The 18,098-nt window shown below is 46.8% G+C and overlaps 5 protein-coding genes across 5 annotated transcripts; 2 read left to right on the top strand and 3 right to left on the bottom strand.

The window, feature by feature from the left end:
* Positions 1 to 1,596: 1,596 nt before the first annotated feature.
* Positions 1,597 to 4,650, top strand: H6S33_005027 (uncharacterized protein; the record flags this gene model as incomplete). Its single annotated transcript, XM_044836369.1, has 4 exons — positions 1,597 to 1,710; positions 1,825 to 1,944; positions 2,000 to 2,089; positions 2,158 to 4,650. 4 exons carry the CDS (start codon positions 1,597 to 1,599, stop codon positions 4,648 to 4,650), a joined length of 2,817 nt encoding a protein of 938 aa, XP_044690240.1.
* Positions 4,651 to 5,751: 1,101 nt separating this feature from the next.
* Positions 5,752 to 9,576, bottom strand: H6S33_005026 (uncharacterized protein; the record flags this gene model as incomplete). The annotated part of the gene is made up of 8 exons (XM_044836368.1): positions 5,752 to 7,564; positions 7,625 to 8,206; positions 8,264 to 8,288; positions 8,345 to 8,524; positions 8,593 to 8,871; positions 8,958 to 9,162; positions 9,215 to 9,503; positions 9,572 to 9,576. 8 exons carry the CDS (start codon positions 9,574 to 9,576, stop codon positions 5,752 to 5,754), a joined length of 3,378 nt encoding a protein of 1,125 aa, XP_044690239.1.
* A 1,942-nt stretch (positions 9,577 to 11,518) lies between these two features.
* On the bottom strand, positions 11,519 to 12,174 carry H6S33_005025 (uncharacterized protein; the record flags this gene model as incomplete). Its single annotated transcript, XM_044836367.1, has 3 exons — positions 11,519 to 11,629; positions 11,695 to 11,979; positions 12,037 to 12,174. The coding sequence occupies 3 exons, from the start codon at positions 12,172 to 12,174 to the stop codon at positions 11,519 to 11,521; spliced, it is 534 nt and encodes a 177-aa protein (XP_044690238.1).
* A 988-nt stretch (positions 12,175 to 13,162) lies between these two features.
* Positions 13,163 to 16,377, top strand: H6S33_005024 (uncharacterized protein; the record flags this gene model as incomplete). Its single annotated transcript, XM_044836365.1, has 3 exons — positions 13,163 to 13,288; positions 13,386 to 13,631; positions 13,813 to 16,377. The coding sequence occupies 3 exons, from the start codon at positions 13,163 to 13,165 to the stop codon at positions 16,375 to 16,377; spliced, it is 2,937 nt and encodes a 978-aa protein (XP_044690237.1).
* Positions 16,378 to 17,530: 1,153 nt separating this feature from the next.
* On the bottom strand, positions 17,531 to 18,082 carry H6S33_005023 (uncharacterized protein; the record flags this gene model as incomplete). The annotated part of the gene is made up of 1 exon (XM_044836364.1): positions 17,531 to 18,082. One exon carries the CDS (start codon positions 18,080 to 18,082, stop codon positions 17,531 to 17,533), a length of 552 nt encoding a protein of 183 aa, XP_044690236.1.
* Positions 18,083 to 18,098: the final 16 nt, after the last annotated feature.

Genomic DNA, 18,098 nt, shown 5'->3' with positions numbered 1-18,098 from the left:
TGTTTCCATTTCCAATTTTAACAGCAGCGATTAACGAGCCGCGAATCGGGGAAGAGAAGGCGAGAAGGAATCGAGACCTGAGGAGTGATGTTCTCATTTCAGATTCTAGATGAGATTGTTTAGTAGGTAGCGCAGGGCGGCAGCCGTAACACATGATTCGGCAGATCCAGGCATGGGCGAGGGAAACAAAATTATGTGATTCCTGTTTAAATTGGATCCTAGTCAGTTTCTTAGGGCTGTGTGTGTGTGCGATTGGTGTGAGTGAGTGAGTTAGTTGGGGGAATTGCACACCCTAGTAATGGGGAAATAAGGCTGGGTGGGGGTGTGGTGATATTTGTGAATGTTTTAGGGTTGTAGTAGGATTAGCGAAACAAGCTCTTAAGGGGGGAAGGAAGGATGAATCATGACAGGGGTAAAAACAGATCAGGGCGAGGGTTAGTGGGCCAGTTAGCGCCACAATTGCAACTGCCACACCAACCCACACCGCCAAGAGGGTTGGGTGGATGGATGATATAATCCAGCCTGCATGGGCCGGTTTTGTAAAAGTACCAAAAACCTTCAAACTTCCTTTGTGCGGATTCTTTCTTCAGCAATCTGTAGCTACCGGCGCAGTGTGTAGTAGTTGCTTCCTCGTCTTCCCCAGCCCAACGTAAATACATCCAGATATCCCTTCTACTTCGGTGCGAGCAAGGCAATATTGCTCTCTCCCCCGGTATAAACGTTCAGGTCGTGTTGGAATTTGGCGCATATCGCGAGTAAGTCGGTCCATCATCTGTTTGTTATGCTTTCCCCTTCTCGAGCCTTCTTCCTCTTTCCGCTGTGGCCGGGATTCGACGAACACGCTGTCATACAGTCAGACGGCTGTTTCATAGGAGAAATGGAAGGGTGAGTGAGGATAGGGAATTCGGAGCAGCAGCAGCAGTAGTGGAGGGCCATGGATATATATCTGCTGTGTGGTTGTGGTAGTGGTGGAAGGCATTGGTTGTGTGGTAACCAGAGGAACATGGTGGGATGGTGTGGGAAGTACCGATAGCTACATCTAGCTATCGGTTGGCTGTCATCAGGCACCAACAGACCAGACCGACAGCTTTAAACAACGTCGCAGCATGCGTGTCGGTCTGTCGCTGGTGCTTTGACGCCACCAGCGCCCACCATCCCTACAAATTGTTTCCCCAGCTACCTTACGCCGTGCATACCTCTACATCACATTACATCTTCCCCTGCTGCTGCTACCCTGATTCCGTGTTGTGGGCTTGTACCCCAACATATCCATCTTTCCTCAATCTGTTTCTCACGTTGCAGTAGTTTTTTCTTTCCCTCTCTCTCGTGTTACTCTCGGCCCCATCTTTCCCACTTCACCCCTCCTCCCCTCCCTTCTCTCCTCTTTATCAACTGCCCCTCCTTCAACAGTATTGATAAATACAATCTTGCTAATCGCACGCTTCTTCGGCGCTCGAATTAGCTCTGTTTGCACCATTCTCAAATATCACTGCCGCGTTCAATAATAATACAATTCCGGAACTCGGTATCACCCGAAGGGTACTGACATAAGAGACTCCCCTTTACCCCTCGTCACCTCACGGGAGCCCTGGAAATATGGGTGTCAAAGGTGATTTCAAAGCTGTAAACCCAGCATCGAGTGTCAATGTCACAGCTGCAAAGAAAGATATCTCAGTCGAAACAGCGCCCAAGCGGGATTACAAGGACGATGTACGTATACCTGCATTTTATACCTCTTCTTTGACTGGGTTTGCTACGCTTTGATGAGTGTTGCGGGGGGAAACGCTGAAACGCTGGGAGGGGTGACTAAGTGTGAAAAAATAGGTGATTGAGGATCTTAACTGCGACTTGAAAAAGCTGCAGAAGTCGCTCACATGCGTCATCTGCCTGGAGATGCTTTTTGAGCCATACACGCTTCAGTGTGGGCATGTGTTTTGTTACACGGTATGTAAAACCTTCAACGATACTTGGATTTAAACCATAGCTGATGGCGGAGTAGTGCATGCTGGACTGGTTAGACCAGGCCCATAAAATGACTTGCCCCGAATGCCGAAGTATCGTCAAAGTCCAGCCGGCGCCAGCATACTTGGTTCGTGAATTCCCAATACTCTGCTATCAATCGATTTTCAAACCTGCTCACCATGATTTTGTCCATAGATTAAAGATATGATCGAAGTATTTGTGTTGCGTGCCGAACTTACATCGCCTAATGGAAATGGCTTAGAGTTACGAAAACAGCAGCAAGAAGCCCTGAAAGCAGTTGAAAGAGATAAAGCTAGTGAAGGAACAGTTAAAGGTGGACTATTCCGCGGGTTGTTCAAAGGGAAAAAGAAAGACCCAAGAGTAGTACGTGACCCAGGGGATGGGGTGTTAAGATGCCCAAGATGTAATTGGGAGATAGAGGATGGATATCGAAATCGTATCTGTGAACACTGTGGCGGTAGATTTCGGCGTTTGTCTCGCTATGGGGATTTTTCGGATGATGACGATGACGATGACGATGAGGATGAAGATGAGGATGATGAAGATGATGACGAAGACGATTCTGGGTCCGAGACTGACACCGATCACGAGAGAAGGCATCCCCTATTTGAATCAAGCGACGAGAACGAATTGGACGAAGATGACTGGGATGCGGACGATGCGATTCACATGTTTGCTCGCAACCACTTCCAAGGCCAATTCGACGACGATGAGGATGAGGAAGATGAGAATGAGCACGACGACGAGGAGGAGGACGAGGAGGACCACAGAAATAGAATGCGGGATTCCTCAGAATCAACAACTGGTGGGAGAGATGAACCAATCATCCTCGAAGATGGTTCTGATACCGATGAGGCAACAAGAAATGTTCAAAGACCACCGAGGGTTGTCCCCCAAGCCCGGCGGAGAGCGAGTCATAGGACCACTAATCATACGGAAACAAGTGAAGACGAAGGAAGTTTAGAAGATTTTATAGAGCATGACACACCCGAGGTTCGGAGAGGGAGACCAGTACCTGGAAGAAATGGAGCAGGGACACGCAACATTTTTAACAACAGTCCTGTGGTCATTTCTTCATCTCCGGCAATCATAGCACCCACTCGAAGAAATGCAAGGAGGACTGTTATTGATGACGAAGAGGAGGACAATCAATCCTCAGTCTCAGAAGCATCCTCAACACACTCGCGACGTGACTACAGCCAACGGCGCGGGCCCATCGCATTGCCTAGTGATAATGATGATGATTTGGAGACCCTAGGACACAATATGGGGTATACACCTTTGGATTACACAGCTAGCGAAAACGAAGATGACTCGTTTGTGAGTCCGTCCTCCGGCGGAGGAAACCACACAAATGTTGCCAGTCACAACACTGGCTCTGGTAGTGTTTTCAGTGTTCCGGAAGAGGATGAGGAAAACGACGAGGATGACGAATCTCGTGCATTTGGGGATGATGATGAAAGTGAAGACCAGGATGGCGATGTGAGGATGGGTGGGAACGAGCAAAGAAGGAGAATTCCCAGTAGTCAAAGGGCTGTGAGGAACAGAACTAGAGGCAGTCGCCCTCACGTTATAGAGGATGATAGTGAGAATGACTCTGATGCTCCTACGACAAGGCGAAGACGAATACAGGCCGCCGGTAGTATGAGTAACTATCGCCCCGGTGAAACGAGTAGCTCCCGCAACTGGGCTAGCCGAAGACAAAGAGAGATTGTCCCGGCGTTTTTAAATATGTTCCAACAACACAGTCAGGCAATGACCGAAGGTCGATTGGAAAGTTTGGGTTCTATGAACCCGAGTGTTAGCCCTGCCAGGAGCGCAACACCGGTGCAGAGAAATTACACTGGCGGGTCATCGTCTAGGGCCACAAGATCTACAAGGGAATCTACTCGGGAATCAAGAGAACCAACGAGGGAACTAACACCTGTGCAAGCAATGGGACAGGGCTCTCCGCCTCCGCCATTTTCACCAATGTTTCAGGGTATAAGTTCAAGTCTGGCATCAAACAGTCCAGTACCAAACAGTCCTGCACCCAGTAATTCGCAAATGCAAAGCCCACGTCTAGGCGCTGAAGCACGCACAGGAAGCGAAGGTGGTTCCAGCAATCAAACCTCTTTACAGTCACCAAGACCCGTTCCGATTACAATCGGAGCCTCCCCGCAAGCCAGCCGCATGCGCACTAGGAATTCAAGGCAACAGCTCCGAGGGACCACAAGCCGCTCGGGTCCTCGTCTGGGCAGTGCTACAACTACACCTAATACCTCACAGCCAGCGCAGCTTCAAGGAGTTACAAGTACGGCAGCGGCCCACGGACGGCAACAGGGCGCTAGGCCAATCTTGACCGCTGCGGCATCAAGAAGCAGGAGGGGCATTCCCTTGACAGCAGAGGATATTCGTGCGCGAGGAGAGGCGATGATACGGCGACAAAGACAAGAGGCGGCCGAGTCAGCCAATGGCTTAGGAAGAAGGAGCAGTAGGAGGAATCTATCATCAAGTACGACAAATGGTAACGGAAGCTCTGCGCCAGTACCGCTTGTCGCTGTAGGAAGGATAGGCTCCAATACCTTGCAAGGTAACGGAAGGAGGGTAGGGGCAGTTATTGGGGGTGCACCAGGCCAAGGTGCGGGTGGCGGGCCAATGTTGATCATTGACAATGGTGACGAATAGATAGAAAACTGCGGGCTCAGATGAGCGCTTTGCTGATGCCTTTTCAATCGCATCCTTTATGCATTATCATACTTGTTTTATCCTGATCGTTTCCCCCTTGTTTCTTTCTTTCTTCCTCCTCCAAAGAGCGACATGCTGTACTATGATTTTCATGACGGACATGAGTTACAACTATTATTACATTCCGTAATTATGTTTTTTTAAACAACTTTCCTGTAACTGATTATTAGTTAATTGGGAAGAAGCGTCTGAGGGATAGGATGTAAATGCCTTTTTTCTTTTCTTTTATACATGTAGTATATCTAGCTCAAGCGAACTACATCAGTGTGTAGTAGACAAATGTTTATTTAAAGTGTATTCGCGCGATTACAGCGTAGTGCGACTGAACCCGAGAAGTCGTGATACTTGGCTTGTCTAACACGTCGGGCGGGTAAAAATTTATATAACGCTTTTTGAGCATGTCAACAACCAGCTCTGGTAGCTCAGGGGTTAGAGCATGCGATTGCAGATCGCAGGGTCGATCGTTCAAATCGGTCTCAGAGCTTTGCATTTCCTTTTACTTTTCTTTCCCTGGTCAGGTGTACGCTATCCGGTGAAGGTCTAGCTGGAGAACAAGGTTTGTTGGAGGGGCGGTGCATGCCGAGAAGACGGAAATGTTTATCTGGCAGGAAACGGTCATATGGAGCGTAATTAATTGTAGACCGACTGATGGTTGCAGTTGGTTCGGTTCAGTTGAAGAGCCCAGTAAAAAATAATAGAGTAGCATGTTATCACAGAAATTCTTTTGCCTACAAAATTATTTCGCCTTCCTTCCACGCATTTTCTTGCTAGTTTTTGTCGCACCTGCCTCCACCAATATCTTTACCACATGTTCGTGGCCATTCCTAACCGCCAGTGAAATCGCTCTCCTCTTGAACGAATTTCTGGCTTCTACATCTACACCCATTCCAACTAACCTCTTTACTAAATTTCTAGTACTACCCTCCGCGGCCCCAACAAAAATCTCAATCAAAATATCTGACTGCTCGTGTTCCGATGCCCATAGCAATAGCTCCTCCAGAACCTCGGTATCATTAACCTTAGAGGAAGCCACAATGGCTTTTATTGGCAGGGACCGTAGTATGTCGCGTCTCTCGGTTGTCCGAGTGAGTGTGCTGTGATGTGATACCAGGAAGTTTTGAACTTTCGGTCGATATCCGATCGGATCGATGCCTCTAGTGTTAGAGAAATTGCTTCCAACACTTGGAGGTGGCCAGGTTGAGTTGTCTTGAGCGCCAAGGTGTACGTTTTTTCGTCAACACAGGCTTTTATGCCCAAAAGAAATTTCACCACGTCTTCATGGCCGTTATACAGAGCGAGGTATAAAGCTGTTGATTTTTCATCATCATCGGTCGGGGTGTTCGGGTACGGTTTACATGAGTAAAGAAGCTTTAAGATCTCCAGGTCCCCATTTTGGGAGCAATAATGAACCGGGCGGAGTCCAGTTGTGTCAGGACCGTTTATTGCGGCGTTCTTCTCGTAACCGAAAGAGCTGAGTAAAATGCCTACAACCTTTTTGAGCCGAAATTTTACTGCCAGATGGAGGGGGAAATAGGTATTTTTGTCACGAGGAGAGGATGCTTCTGGGGTAAAATTAAGGTAGTAAGTGTTTTGATCATATCCAAGTTCGAATTCTGGGGTTCCAGCGAACGTTTCGAGCAGAAGCATTGCTGCTCGTTTGTGTCCATTTGATATGGCTATAGTGATGGCTGTTTTAATGGTGGGTGTGATGTAAAAATATGAAAAAAGCTTTTGACCATGATTAGACAAAAATACTTGCAAAGTTCTCTCATAGCCCATTTTCGCTGCATAATAAAGAGGCAATTCCTCTTCCACTAGGCAGTTTATGTAAGATGAGGCGAGGTGATCGAGAATCTTGACGGGGGGCGTATCAAAAGGCTTATAACCCGTCCTTTGAGTGGATGATGCAAGTAAAATCGCAATAATATGTCCATAATCATTCTTTAACGCCCAACGGAACATATTTTCACACAACCGGTCTGACATACCGATCTCGCCATCTCCCCAAGGCCGGAAGTTGAAATAAATCTTGTGGTTTAATACTAGCTCTGCGAATGATTCAATCAGTCCATGGCTGCCTTCGAGATAAATGGTGTGTTCAACCCAGTGGTTGATAGTATAGTCGAGGAATCGATGTTTGATTCGGGCAGCTCTACAAGGTCTTAAAAGGAGATTAAAATATTGGTTGATGTCGACTGATGGACGTGAGAACCCTGCTTTGCGGAGGAAAATCAACATATCGCTCTTTGTCTTTTTAACCAAGCCTGGCATATCTGGTATCCAACTTGTCGCTGTTAAATGCGAAATTTCGGATTGCGTGACGGCGAGGGTCCTTTCGCGTTCGAAATCGTCTTCAAAGTCATTAAACATGAGATAAGTGACACAAATGTTAGCAGCTTCAATTTCAGCAACCTCTGATCGAAAATGGAAGTTGGTAATCTGCCTGGAAATATCGATTTCGTCAAGTGAAACATCGGAAACTAAAAACTGTTGCACAGTGTAATGCGCCAAGTGAATACTTCTGTCCTGGTGATCATATACCACAAGTTTACCACAGGCCCTGAAGACCTGTGAGGCTTCTGGCACTTTATCGAGATCAACCGATTTATCCTTTGCTTCTATAGAAACCGCTTCCCGTAGCTCATCCAGAGTTAGGGTGCGTCTGGCCGCTACTATCCATCTAAAGGCCTTTTGAGCCAGATCGATCTGAGTTGCACCTTGGTGTATTATCTCAACCAAAGCTCGCGTGTATGTTTCGTTCAAATCACTTGGAAGATTGCCCAAAACGTTTCTGATACCGTCCTCTGACATTTCCTCGCAGATATCGTTGAGCTGAAATCTCACCCAAAGAAATCTGCATTATGTTAGCGAGTGAGAAATATCAAGGGATACTAATCAATTTATAGTTACATACCTGCCTTTCCCTTTTTCCACAAGTGTATCAATAATTTCTTGTAGAAAAATGGGATTTCGTACACAAAACTTCTCGTCTCTTATCTTCGTTTTGATGGTATTTCCAATAACCGTAGCAATATCCAAAGAGACGCTTTTAGGACTAGCGGCAATGGAAAACCAATTACGACCGGTGAATGATTTGCGGATGTCGTCTTCTACTCTGCTGGAAACAAAAAGTTTAACTATAGATGTAGTGCTTCGTCCCAACATAACTAGCCATGGCAAGATAAGTTCACGCTCCTTCTCATTGCATTCATCTAGGCCGTCGAGAACGATAAAGACCTTTGGTAGCTCCTCAATCAATAGCAAAAGAATATTAGAGAGCTCTTGCATGCTTGGAACACAGTCGCGCTTATAAATATTTTTTACCATTCGAATGATTCTCCTAGAAACCCGGAGGTCACTCGATAACTGCTGAATTATGTTTCCAACGATCTCTCGGGCCCGGAGTGTCACATTATTTTCGTAGTCGTAATAGAAATATGCCAAGAGGGCACCCCCAAGATCGTGTTTGGTTTTGATGGTGTCAATCACGGCAGTCCTATAGAATTTCAGCACAATCTCACCATGTCAAAATAGACACTAGTGGACAATTTACGTCAACATGGTTTTTCCAGAGCCAGCTAATGAAAGTTAACGTTTGGAAATTCTAATAAGGTTTGTAATAATATAGACGTGCCAATCCCATAAAGCCAAACACAGGACGAACTGCCTTGACTTATCCAGCTGCAAAACTCGTGTGTAAGCGTTATCCATCTACCCGTGCCTGCACCTCGCTCCCTTTGGAGTTTATGATGCTTCCACTTAGGCTGACATTGCGACAGTCTTTGTAGCGCTGATATTCCATCAATTTTCTCTTCTAGGTATCCATTATAATGCATGTAAGCTAGTAATACAATTGCACATTATCATAAAAGGGTTCCTTACGTTCAAGCATTATCAGATGTCTTTCCCACTCATTCTGCGCCCTAAAATGCTCTAGGCCTCGAATCCGACTGGAAAGGGATCGCCTTTCGTTGTCATCGACATGTTCATGGACTAGATCCCTCCGTCCTATTTCTTTTCTGCGTGTCTCCTTATCTGCAGCCTCTTCAATTATATAAGATAAGCTTGCTTCGATTTCGACCCTCTCCATATAGTATTGTATTCTTCTCAGAGATCCGCCAGAGTCTTCCATAAAGGAACTCCATAGATTTTGCATGGTGCCTAGTTATAGGTCTAAGCAAGACATTTTAAACTCAGCATTTAGGGGCTGGTTAATTTGGTGTTGTATGAGATTTCTTCAGACTTACATTGACCACTCCTTGCGCTCCGGAAAAGATTGTTTGCTTGCATGCAGAACTCGAGAACATCTAGATAAACAAACGGCATGTACCCGATAACGTGTTTGTGGGTAGGGAATAAGCGCTCGTAGGCATTGAACTTAAATATTATATCCCCCACCTTTTTGAGAATGTTGACTAATTTGGAGTAATATTTCTTGAAATTACTTGAAAGCTATTCAGGAATTAGCGGAGTAGTTTTATCTATTTATCAGGGGTACTCTAACATATAATAATGCCCGAAAACCGTCCCATATTGTACGCAGGATCAATGAAGCCGCACTAGGAGGTGCGTCGATAACGCCGCCAAAGTAGTCGACTGCAGCGACAAATGATTGCAGTTTTTTCGCTGCCGTATTGGATCTACTTTTCGCCCGGTGTTGTGTTTCAGCTGTCCCAGTATTGTAGATGTGGAATAAGTTCTCTAGAGTTGCACTCTGGAAAAGAACCTTCTGCTCGTCGCTAATCGCATCGAGGTAGCGTTCTCGGGCCTGTAACCAAGGATCTATTCGAAAGCTACATTATAGCAATGAGAAGTTAGCTCTAATAACTAGAAGTAAGTCGGGTAGTGTGGAAAAACATGCCCCATCTGTCCTCTGAGGGTTGGGGTGGTTCACAGAGATCGTGTGGTGCCTAATAAGTGCTGAGCTTACCAACTTAAGTAGTGTAGCTTTCGAAACTTCAGCCTTGTCCTCTATTTAAACGTGTACAACCTCCGTCAGCGTTGTGTGACATGTCGCGTATCACCCTGTGCGTAAGGCGTTTTTCTCTTTTTTTCGGTTGCATGATTATGATCTTGGTAACAAGCATGTCTGGTTATTAGCCGTAAAAACGGTTGATTATGAAGTATGAAGTGTTGTAATTGATACTTACTACTAGCTACTCTGAACGAAAACAGAGGGGTTTTGTTTTGTGACTTAATCATATTCGCAAGCACGACCATATGAGTGGCTCTTATCTCATTGTCTCCAGAAAATCAGGCTTAACAACCATCGTTATACTGTAATAGTGCTTCTCTTTTCTAGTGCGATGATTATGAAGTACTTCTACTGGCTAGTCTCATGTGCACATCGACGCGTATGAAATCTAACGTCTCCAAGTTCTTTGACGAGGTGAAAGAAATAGCTGGAAAGTGGTTCTAATGAGCTTCGTTATTATCCTCGTGGTCCATAATGTTCCAGGGTTAGGGTTCTAGTCCTTTTTTCTTTTCTTTTTTTTTGTTTAATTCATTAATTGTATGCAGACCGTAGTCTATGACAATATCACACTGCCCCAGAACTTCCCAATCACTTCCTCCACCTCTCACAAAAACAAAACAAAACAAAACAAAACAAAACAAAAACAAAAACAAAACCAATAACCTATAACAAATATAAACTAGTAACTTATAAAAATAAAGAAAGTAGCTTCTAAACAATTTATAAAACTATGGGCTATATATCCCGCAGGCCGCCCCAGCCCATTTCCATTTCTCTGGCCTCCTCCTCTCTATCTTCGTCTCTTTCTCCTCTTTCGTGTCGCCATTTGGTAGACTGCTTCCAGATTTCCAATGCCGTTTTAATCCCTTGCGTGGTCCAGAGCAGTTTTATAACTGTCTGATTTTCTCGATCGTTGGGGTTCTAGTCCTGTTGGTACATAGTGTAAAATATACTTTAGGAAGAGCAGTACAAGGATATACAAATGGGTATAGAGACGTACATGTACATGTAGTTACCGAGTAGAAATCCGTCTAACCTCACGTTAAGGGTGTACGTACGGCACCTCGATATAGTCTGTGCTTGCTAGTGCAGCTTTTAGGTTTGTGAACTCACTGTACCCAGCTTCAAAGTCAGAGCAGTGCATGGCGACCACACCCTCCCCGTACATCATCACCCGGACCAAAGAATAGGAATATCGAGCCTAATCATTTCCTTCCGCTTCATCACCGTCCACACTCACCACCACCACCACCACTCAGCTGGTGCGATGGCCTTTTTAACCACAATCGCACCCAACGACTCTCTCACGAATCCTGCTGGCTTTTACAAATGCTCTTCCTAGAAGTTGCTATACTAAGAGGCCAAGCTTTACGCGCTCTGACGACAGCTCTTTGGAATCCCATTGCCCTCGAGTTGCGATGGTTCATCGAATCCTGTGGTCTTACCTTCAAGAGGAAGCTGATTGATACTTTACAAACAAGTAGAGCTTCGCTTACTGGCATTCAGAAGAATGGGATATAAGCCTGCGTCAGTCGGTATATTGGAAATAAGGCTAGCCCCGTCTCAGCGATAAAACATGTTCATAGCCCATCACTCGATCACGTGAGAGGGTCTGTGCTGAAACTGACAACTGACAAGTGGCCACAAAACATCGAAGTAGCGGCCTTGTGTGTAGAGCGTGTGGATATCAATTGTTTGCGCAGAAAAAAACACAAGTCTATAATCTCTATGTATGTACCGTACCCATCCTACCTAGTCCCTCCTCCCTAAAAAAAAGAAAAATGACAAAAAATACATGATAGGTATACTACCTTCATGACCGGGCCTAAATCATTACCTACCGAAGTCATCAACTTCACCAGCCATAAGCTTCGCATGCATCCTTCTCCGCTTCTCAATCCTCTCCTGCGCGCCGCGGCGTTCCTCTCTAAGTTGCTGATAAATCTGTCGGGCGGAACTAGGTTAGCAATCTCACGCGCTGGCAGGAGCAAGAAAGAAGAAGGACATACCCAGAACCATGCAAGAACTTCCATAAACCCCCACGTGAAGACAAGACTGTTCTTCAGCGGGTGACTGGCCGCGGTGTTCCCACGCCCGGGCCGAAAAATGTATGTGTATCCAGTGACGCAGGCAAAAAAAGCCATGCGAACTGGTGACTGCGCATCCCAGTAACCGCGCGATACCTCCTCCATTGAGGACACGGCGAATAAATCGGAAACGCCGGAGAGGATGAACATCAGTCCGAGGACTGAGCTGGCAAGTGGATTGTCATAGAAAGATTCCGTGGGTTGTGACTAGTGGATATGTTAGAAAAAGTGGAAAGGGCGGAGAATCGAGCCATAGCTACTAACAAGGCCGATGGCTTCGCCGAGGAGGAAGATAATGGGCTGCTCGGTGAGGCGTTTTGGAGTTAGGATAAGGAGAGTACCGAGAAAGATGTGGACAGCCGTGAGCAAGCGGATCAAGGTATAGCCACCGAGAATAGCCATGGCTGAGGTCTTTGGTTGTGGTTGTTTAATTGAGCGATAAATTCGAACTCTTGATGATGACCTGGAGCTCTCTCCTTTATCAGGAATTCACTTCCTTGAGGACAGAGCCGCACTTAGCTAGGGCCTGCAGTTACCCGGTTTTTCGGCTTATTCTGACATTAGTCACTGCATGATGTGGTAATCGCACTAGTACAGGTACCAACACCTCTCTTAACCAACATCGTTGGGTAGAGACCGTAGAGTACTAACGTCTAAGACAGCAGAGCTGCATTGCGTCTCTCGGATTGATAGTGAGTTATGCACTCCCATTGGATCAACGACTAACTACTTTCTCAAATATTTGAATCCAATATGCAATACACTCAATTATACGAGGTTGGGAAAGAGTTTAATGAAATGAAGACGAGGACGTAGGATTTATCTCCATTTTTACAAAACCACACTACATTCGCCTTTAAACCCCGGTCCTTAACTCAATTCGGTAGTGGTAGCAATTTTAGAATATTACAGCACTCATATACTCACGTCACTACCCGCTCAGTCTCGGGACCCCCGGAACTTCTGGATCTTCTAGTTGTCAATATATTCCTACGAGATACTCTTCCGAGGAATATGTATCAATATATACTGCGTTTCTGTCTATCATATTGCACCGGTTTTTCCTTCCCTCATCCTTCAAATTCCTTCCCCAATGTAGAGATATACATATGTATCTCTCTCCCGATTTAGCAGGGATACATGTATGTATGTTTGTATGTAAGTTCAATTGAGCTGTAACCTTTGAGAACACATGGGTTACCCGGCTCCACCTCTCCCATATTCTCTCCACTCCCGAATTAAGACCACGATATCCTTAACAACCCCCCCAACAGAATTATCTATCTCCACGTCACGAGGAAATTGATACTTCTTATCCATTAATGCTTCGATCTATCTTCTTGTACATACATTGACTTCAAATTCCAACTAAACATATCCACTTTCAGCAATGTCTCTCCGCCAGGACCGCAAGAACCAGCTCGTACATGATGCGCTTGATGCAGGAGCTTACAAGCAGGCATTACAGCTCTGCAACAAACGCATCAAAAAAGGCGAGAAGAATGATTATCTCTTTGTAATTCCCTCTTATCCATAAATGAAAATAGCTATTCCGCATCTGCTTATGTCTCATGCCCCACTGCTCGACAATACTGACCTCCGTCTGAGACTAGGCCATCAAAGCCCTTGTTTTAACTCTCATTAAAACCGGTCCATCCTACGAAGAAGCTCTCGTTATCGCCAAGCAACTCTCGGCAAAAACCCCTCCGATCGATTCCATCGAGGTGCTGACCACAACCACTAAAGTATGGTCGATGCTAGGCTCGGAGCATGCCGGTGAGGTAGCCAAGATGTGGGAGCGTTCTGTTAAAGTACATCCCGGAGATGAGGCTCTAACACGAGAATGGCTATGGGGAACTGTACGAATTCTTGATTGGAGGGGCGCCCAAAAGGCTGCTATGGCACTCCAGAAAAATTACCCCAAAAGGAGAGAGTATTGGTTTTGGGCTGTCCTAACGTGTCTGCTGTTACATGTCTGTGCTCCTCCTGCTCCCGGAAACTAGACAAGCTTTAGAGAATGTACTGATACTTTCAATTAAGAACTCACTTCCGGATTCAGCAGTGGACAAAAAGCTGTTTGGTCAGCTTGCGTATAGGATGATTTCGAAATCGCGAACGGATACACCTACCGATACCACTGTAGTGCCTCCCCGAGCCATCCAAACGTCGCAAGAAGTCGGACTCTACCTTGAGGTCCTCCCTTATGTGGCACCAGACTCCGCAACAGCTACAAAAGAGGCACTCGAGCTCTTGAGTTCTTCAAATCTTGGTGTTGACTCTAAGATCGGGTCCGGAGATTGGTGGGGTCTCGTTAGACGGCAGTTGGATTTGCTGGAGGAGAGCGGCAATTGGATGGAAGTGTGGAAGGCCTGTGAGAGCCTTCTGCATGGGGTTGAAGTAAAGGCCAAAGAGTCAGCAGCAGCAAAAACAGATGGCGGGGCAGTTGCAAACGAAGTAGCGAAGATGACTGATGGAGCTGCCGTTCCTGAAACTGAGGGTGAGACAAAGGGTCGTGGAGACGATTGGAGGGTTTGGGAGGGGTTCGTCAAGGCTGCGGGCGAGCTTTATAATCAAGAAAACAAGGATCAGGGTAACAAAGCACTCGAGGTTATTCTGCAACACAGGGAAACCGCAAAAACGGGTACATCAAGAAATGCAGATCTCGCATTGGTCAAATTTGCGTCACTGTTTCATGATCACCATGAGGGACCGGAAGGTACTCCCACATTGCTAGAGGCATGTAAAGAGTATTTTACACGAACTGGAACAAAGAGCTGTTGTTTCGAGGATTTGCAGAACTATCTCGAGATGCTTGAGATGAGTGAGAAGAAGGAGTTTTTGGGATTTGTGGAGAAGCATATCGAGGATATGGATGCCGACGATGAGGTACTTGAAAGGAACTTGCAGATTTTAAGTTATCAATCACTGACAGATGGTTTCTACCAGAAATCAAAGATTTCCAAGACCGCTGCCCAGATCAACCATCACAAATTTATTTACCTTCTCACCATTTCCCCCCTTACTATCACTGCCACCTCTACTTCCTCGGAAGAGGAGGTAATCCCCAAACTCAATGATTTCATTACATCATCCCTCAAGATCTATGTCGGCGCCCTCCCACTTGGCTCTGCACTACTTGACACAGACAACCAATATGGCGACGATGCCGCCCTTCTCTCTATTATGGGTCTCGTCCGCTTGCATCTCTTGCACTCTTCCATAACATCCTCCTCTACTTCGATCACAGCACAGGCGCCTCTCTATCAGGCTTTGATAATTCTCGAGGCCGTTGTTTCCAAGAGCAAACACAATTACCAAGCCCTGCTTCTTCTCGTCCGGCTATACCTTCTGCTCGGGGCAGCATCCCTCGCAGTTGAAGTCTACCCCCGTCTCAACATCAAGCAGATTCAGAACGATACGCTCTCTCATTTCCTTCTCACCCGGATTAGTACAATTCTGCCTGCCGAGAAAAAGGTCGAGGCGATTCTCAATGACGCCGGGAGAATATATGAAAGTAGCTCCTCACAAACACCAAACATGCTTGTCCTCGCCTTTGAGCGCGGAGGCTACGCACAAATGATGGGTTTCATCGAGTTCAGCGAACGTGTTGCCGGCTCTGTCTGTCGCTCAATGTGGGAGATTGAGCGCCGCCGCCTTGATCGCCTGGGACCACAACAGACCAATAAGATCGATGACCTAGAGACTCTCGATACAGTACTCAAGGATGACGCTGTCGTCTGGGATAACCGTGATTTTGGTGTCCTTGTAAACTGTGAGACAGAACACCCTCCGAGTATCCCGGCCGCAGAAGAAGGCGGTGAAGCTACAAAGGTGCAAAAGAAGCGTTTCGAAGAGCTCTTCCGAACCAGTGCCCCGCCAGGCGAGAACTGGGTCAAGGCCTTTGCGGTAGTAGAAAAATTAGTTGTCTACTGCAAAGCCGTCATAACCGTCACCCACGATCTCCCGGCCCCCGGCCCGCTCTCTCTGCAACCCGAAAACGGCACCTCTATCCTAGAGAAGATCCAAGCTGATCCCGAAGCTACTATCGAGTTCACCGGGCCCGAGCGGGAATACATCGAGTTTGCCCACCTCCTCACAGCCATGATCCAAGCTGCCATTGCAAAAGACGGCGTTACCGTAATCTCCTCCGCCGAGAAAGCACAATCCTGGCTTAGCTCCCGCACCCCCAGTCCTGACAGCGTCCCCAGCGGCGAACCAGATTGGAACACGCTTCACGCAATGCACCTGTACATCGACGCGGCCATCCTCGTCGGAGCCTTCGTGGCCCCTACGCTGCAATCCCCGCTGCATAAGCAGCTGCATAAATCCATCAGGCCGGCCATCACGTCTCTCATTGCCGCTGCCACCGCCTTCCATAACGCTTTACTTGCAGCGGCATCAAAGGTTTCCAAGGCAATCGCGGAAGAGGATGGCAGCGACAAGGAGCAGGAACTGGTCGACCGCGTGCTCGAATTGGAGCAGGGCAATGTTGGGCGCGCATTGAGAGATATGCCAATTTTCGGAGGCGTAGAGAAGGTGGTTGAGGGTGTCAGAAGGATTAGAAGGGACGTTGCGCGCGCAGTTGATGGGGGAAGGAAAAAATGAGTTTGGTTTGTAGACTCTATAGAACATTTGTAATATTGTTTTTTTTCCATTGTTGGTGGTTATTGTTATCCGGTTCAGGGTAAAATGGCTTTTTTGTTTGTAGGGTTGGTCAAAAAAAGTTTCTGATCCTTTTCGATAGAATACTTTTTTCTTCTTTTCTTTCTTTCTTTTCTTGTGAGTTACACATTGTATGCACTTGCTCAGATAATAAAAAATAAAAGTGATTTCTGTTTTCGCGTGTGCTTTGTACTAACTATAAACGGTTGATTGTGGGGGGGCCGGCGTCATCAGATGTCACTCGTTGATAACACTGCAAGAGCAGACACTCCGCAATGCGCCCTGAGCAATAATAAATTAAACCTATACAACCCGGAAACTGTGCAAAAAGCCCACTCCAAGTGTGAAATGGTATTCTTGTTGAGAACTGTCGAGTGATATTTCATGATGTGAGGATGTTGTTGGTTTTTTTTTGTTGTTGACTCATTAATTGTATGCGACCCGAGGTCTAAGTTGCTAGCGTCTTTCTACTATTGTGTGGGCCAAGATACTATGTGAATGTAGGCACAAGACCTAACGCCCAGAGCAAGCCCTACCAAGTTAGCGCGGTCTCTCTGCGCACACATAAACCTACTCCTCTACATCTTTCTTCCTTCCCCCCCATCACTCCCCTTCAACCTTCCACCCCACAACCTAACCCCCGCACATCCCGAATAGAGCAGGTTTCTTTCAAGGCTTCAAGGAATGCTGGTTGCACCCAATTAACCTTTGGAAGGCACCTCTCGACTCTTGGGCGTTGGCCGAGGGGTTGATAGACCGTTCGCCTTTATTCCTCTACTTCGTCTTTATAGCCCCACCTTTTGAGTTGTGGTCGCTAGGGAGGTGTTGGTAAGGGGTTACGTCAAAGTGGGGATGAAGTTTTAAACAGCTAATGCTGGTCTGTCGAGAACACTTTTTGGTTCACAAAGTTAATTAAGATTAGATGACGAGATAGCGCCCTGGTCGAAGGACTGCTGGAAACATTAAGATTTCAAAAGAATGCAATTCTTCAACTAGCTGAGAAAATGGATAAGCAAACAAGAAAGACTCTAGAATATTAATGTATTATCAACGACAATCCAAACCAGCCACCACATCAACTCCAACCACATGCCACCTACGAAATCTCAATCTTCCTCCCTCTCACCGCCTCCCTCTTCGGCACCACAATCCTCAACACCCCATCCTCCAAACTCGCCTTCACACTCTCCACCTCCACTTGCCCAGGGAACGAAAAGCTCCTCTGGAACTCGCCCACCGACCGCTCCGCCACCCAATACCTCACCCCCGCATTCTCTTTCTCCTTCACAGACTCACCCTTCTTCACCACCTGCTTCCCCTTATCCTCCTGCTTCTCATTCTCTTTATTCTCCCCCGAATCATTCCCCCCGGCCGAATGCACCTTCCGCTCGATCCGCCCCCTGATGAGCAGCGTGTTGTCGTCCGTGAACTCGATGTTAACATGCGACTTATTCTCCAGCCCGGGCAGCTCGCCCTCGAGCACGAACGCGGCGTCGGTCTCGTGCACGTCGAAGTTTGGTGTGAAGGCTCGGCGGTTTGTGGGCGTGGAGGTATGATGGTTGTTGTTGGAGTTGTGGCTGGTGAGGCCATCGAGGAGGCGGAAGATGCCGTTCGCGGGGGTGGGGTGATAGTGAGAAAAGAGAGGCATTTTTTTTGGTTGGTGC

Source organism: Morchella sextelata (assembly GCF_020137385.1).
Source record: "Morchella sextelata strain SCLS chromosome Unknown scls_19, whole genome shotgun sequence".
NCBI lineage: Eukaryota > Fungi > Ascomycota > Pezizomycetes > Pezizales > Morchellaceae > Morchella > Morchella sextelata.
The sequence above is the reverse complement of the archived record's forward strand: the minus strand, read 5'-3'. Positions and strand labels throughout refer to the sequence as shown.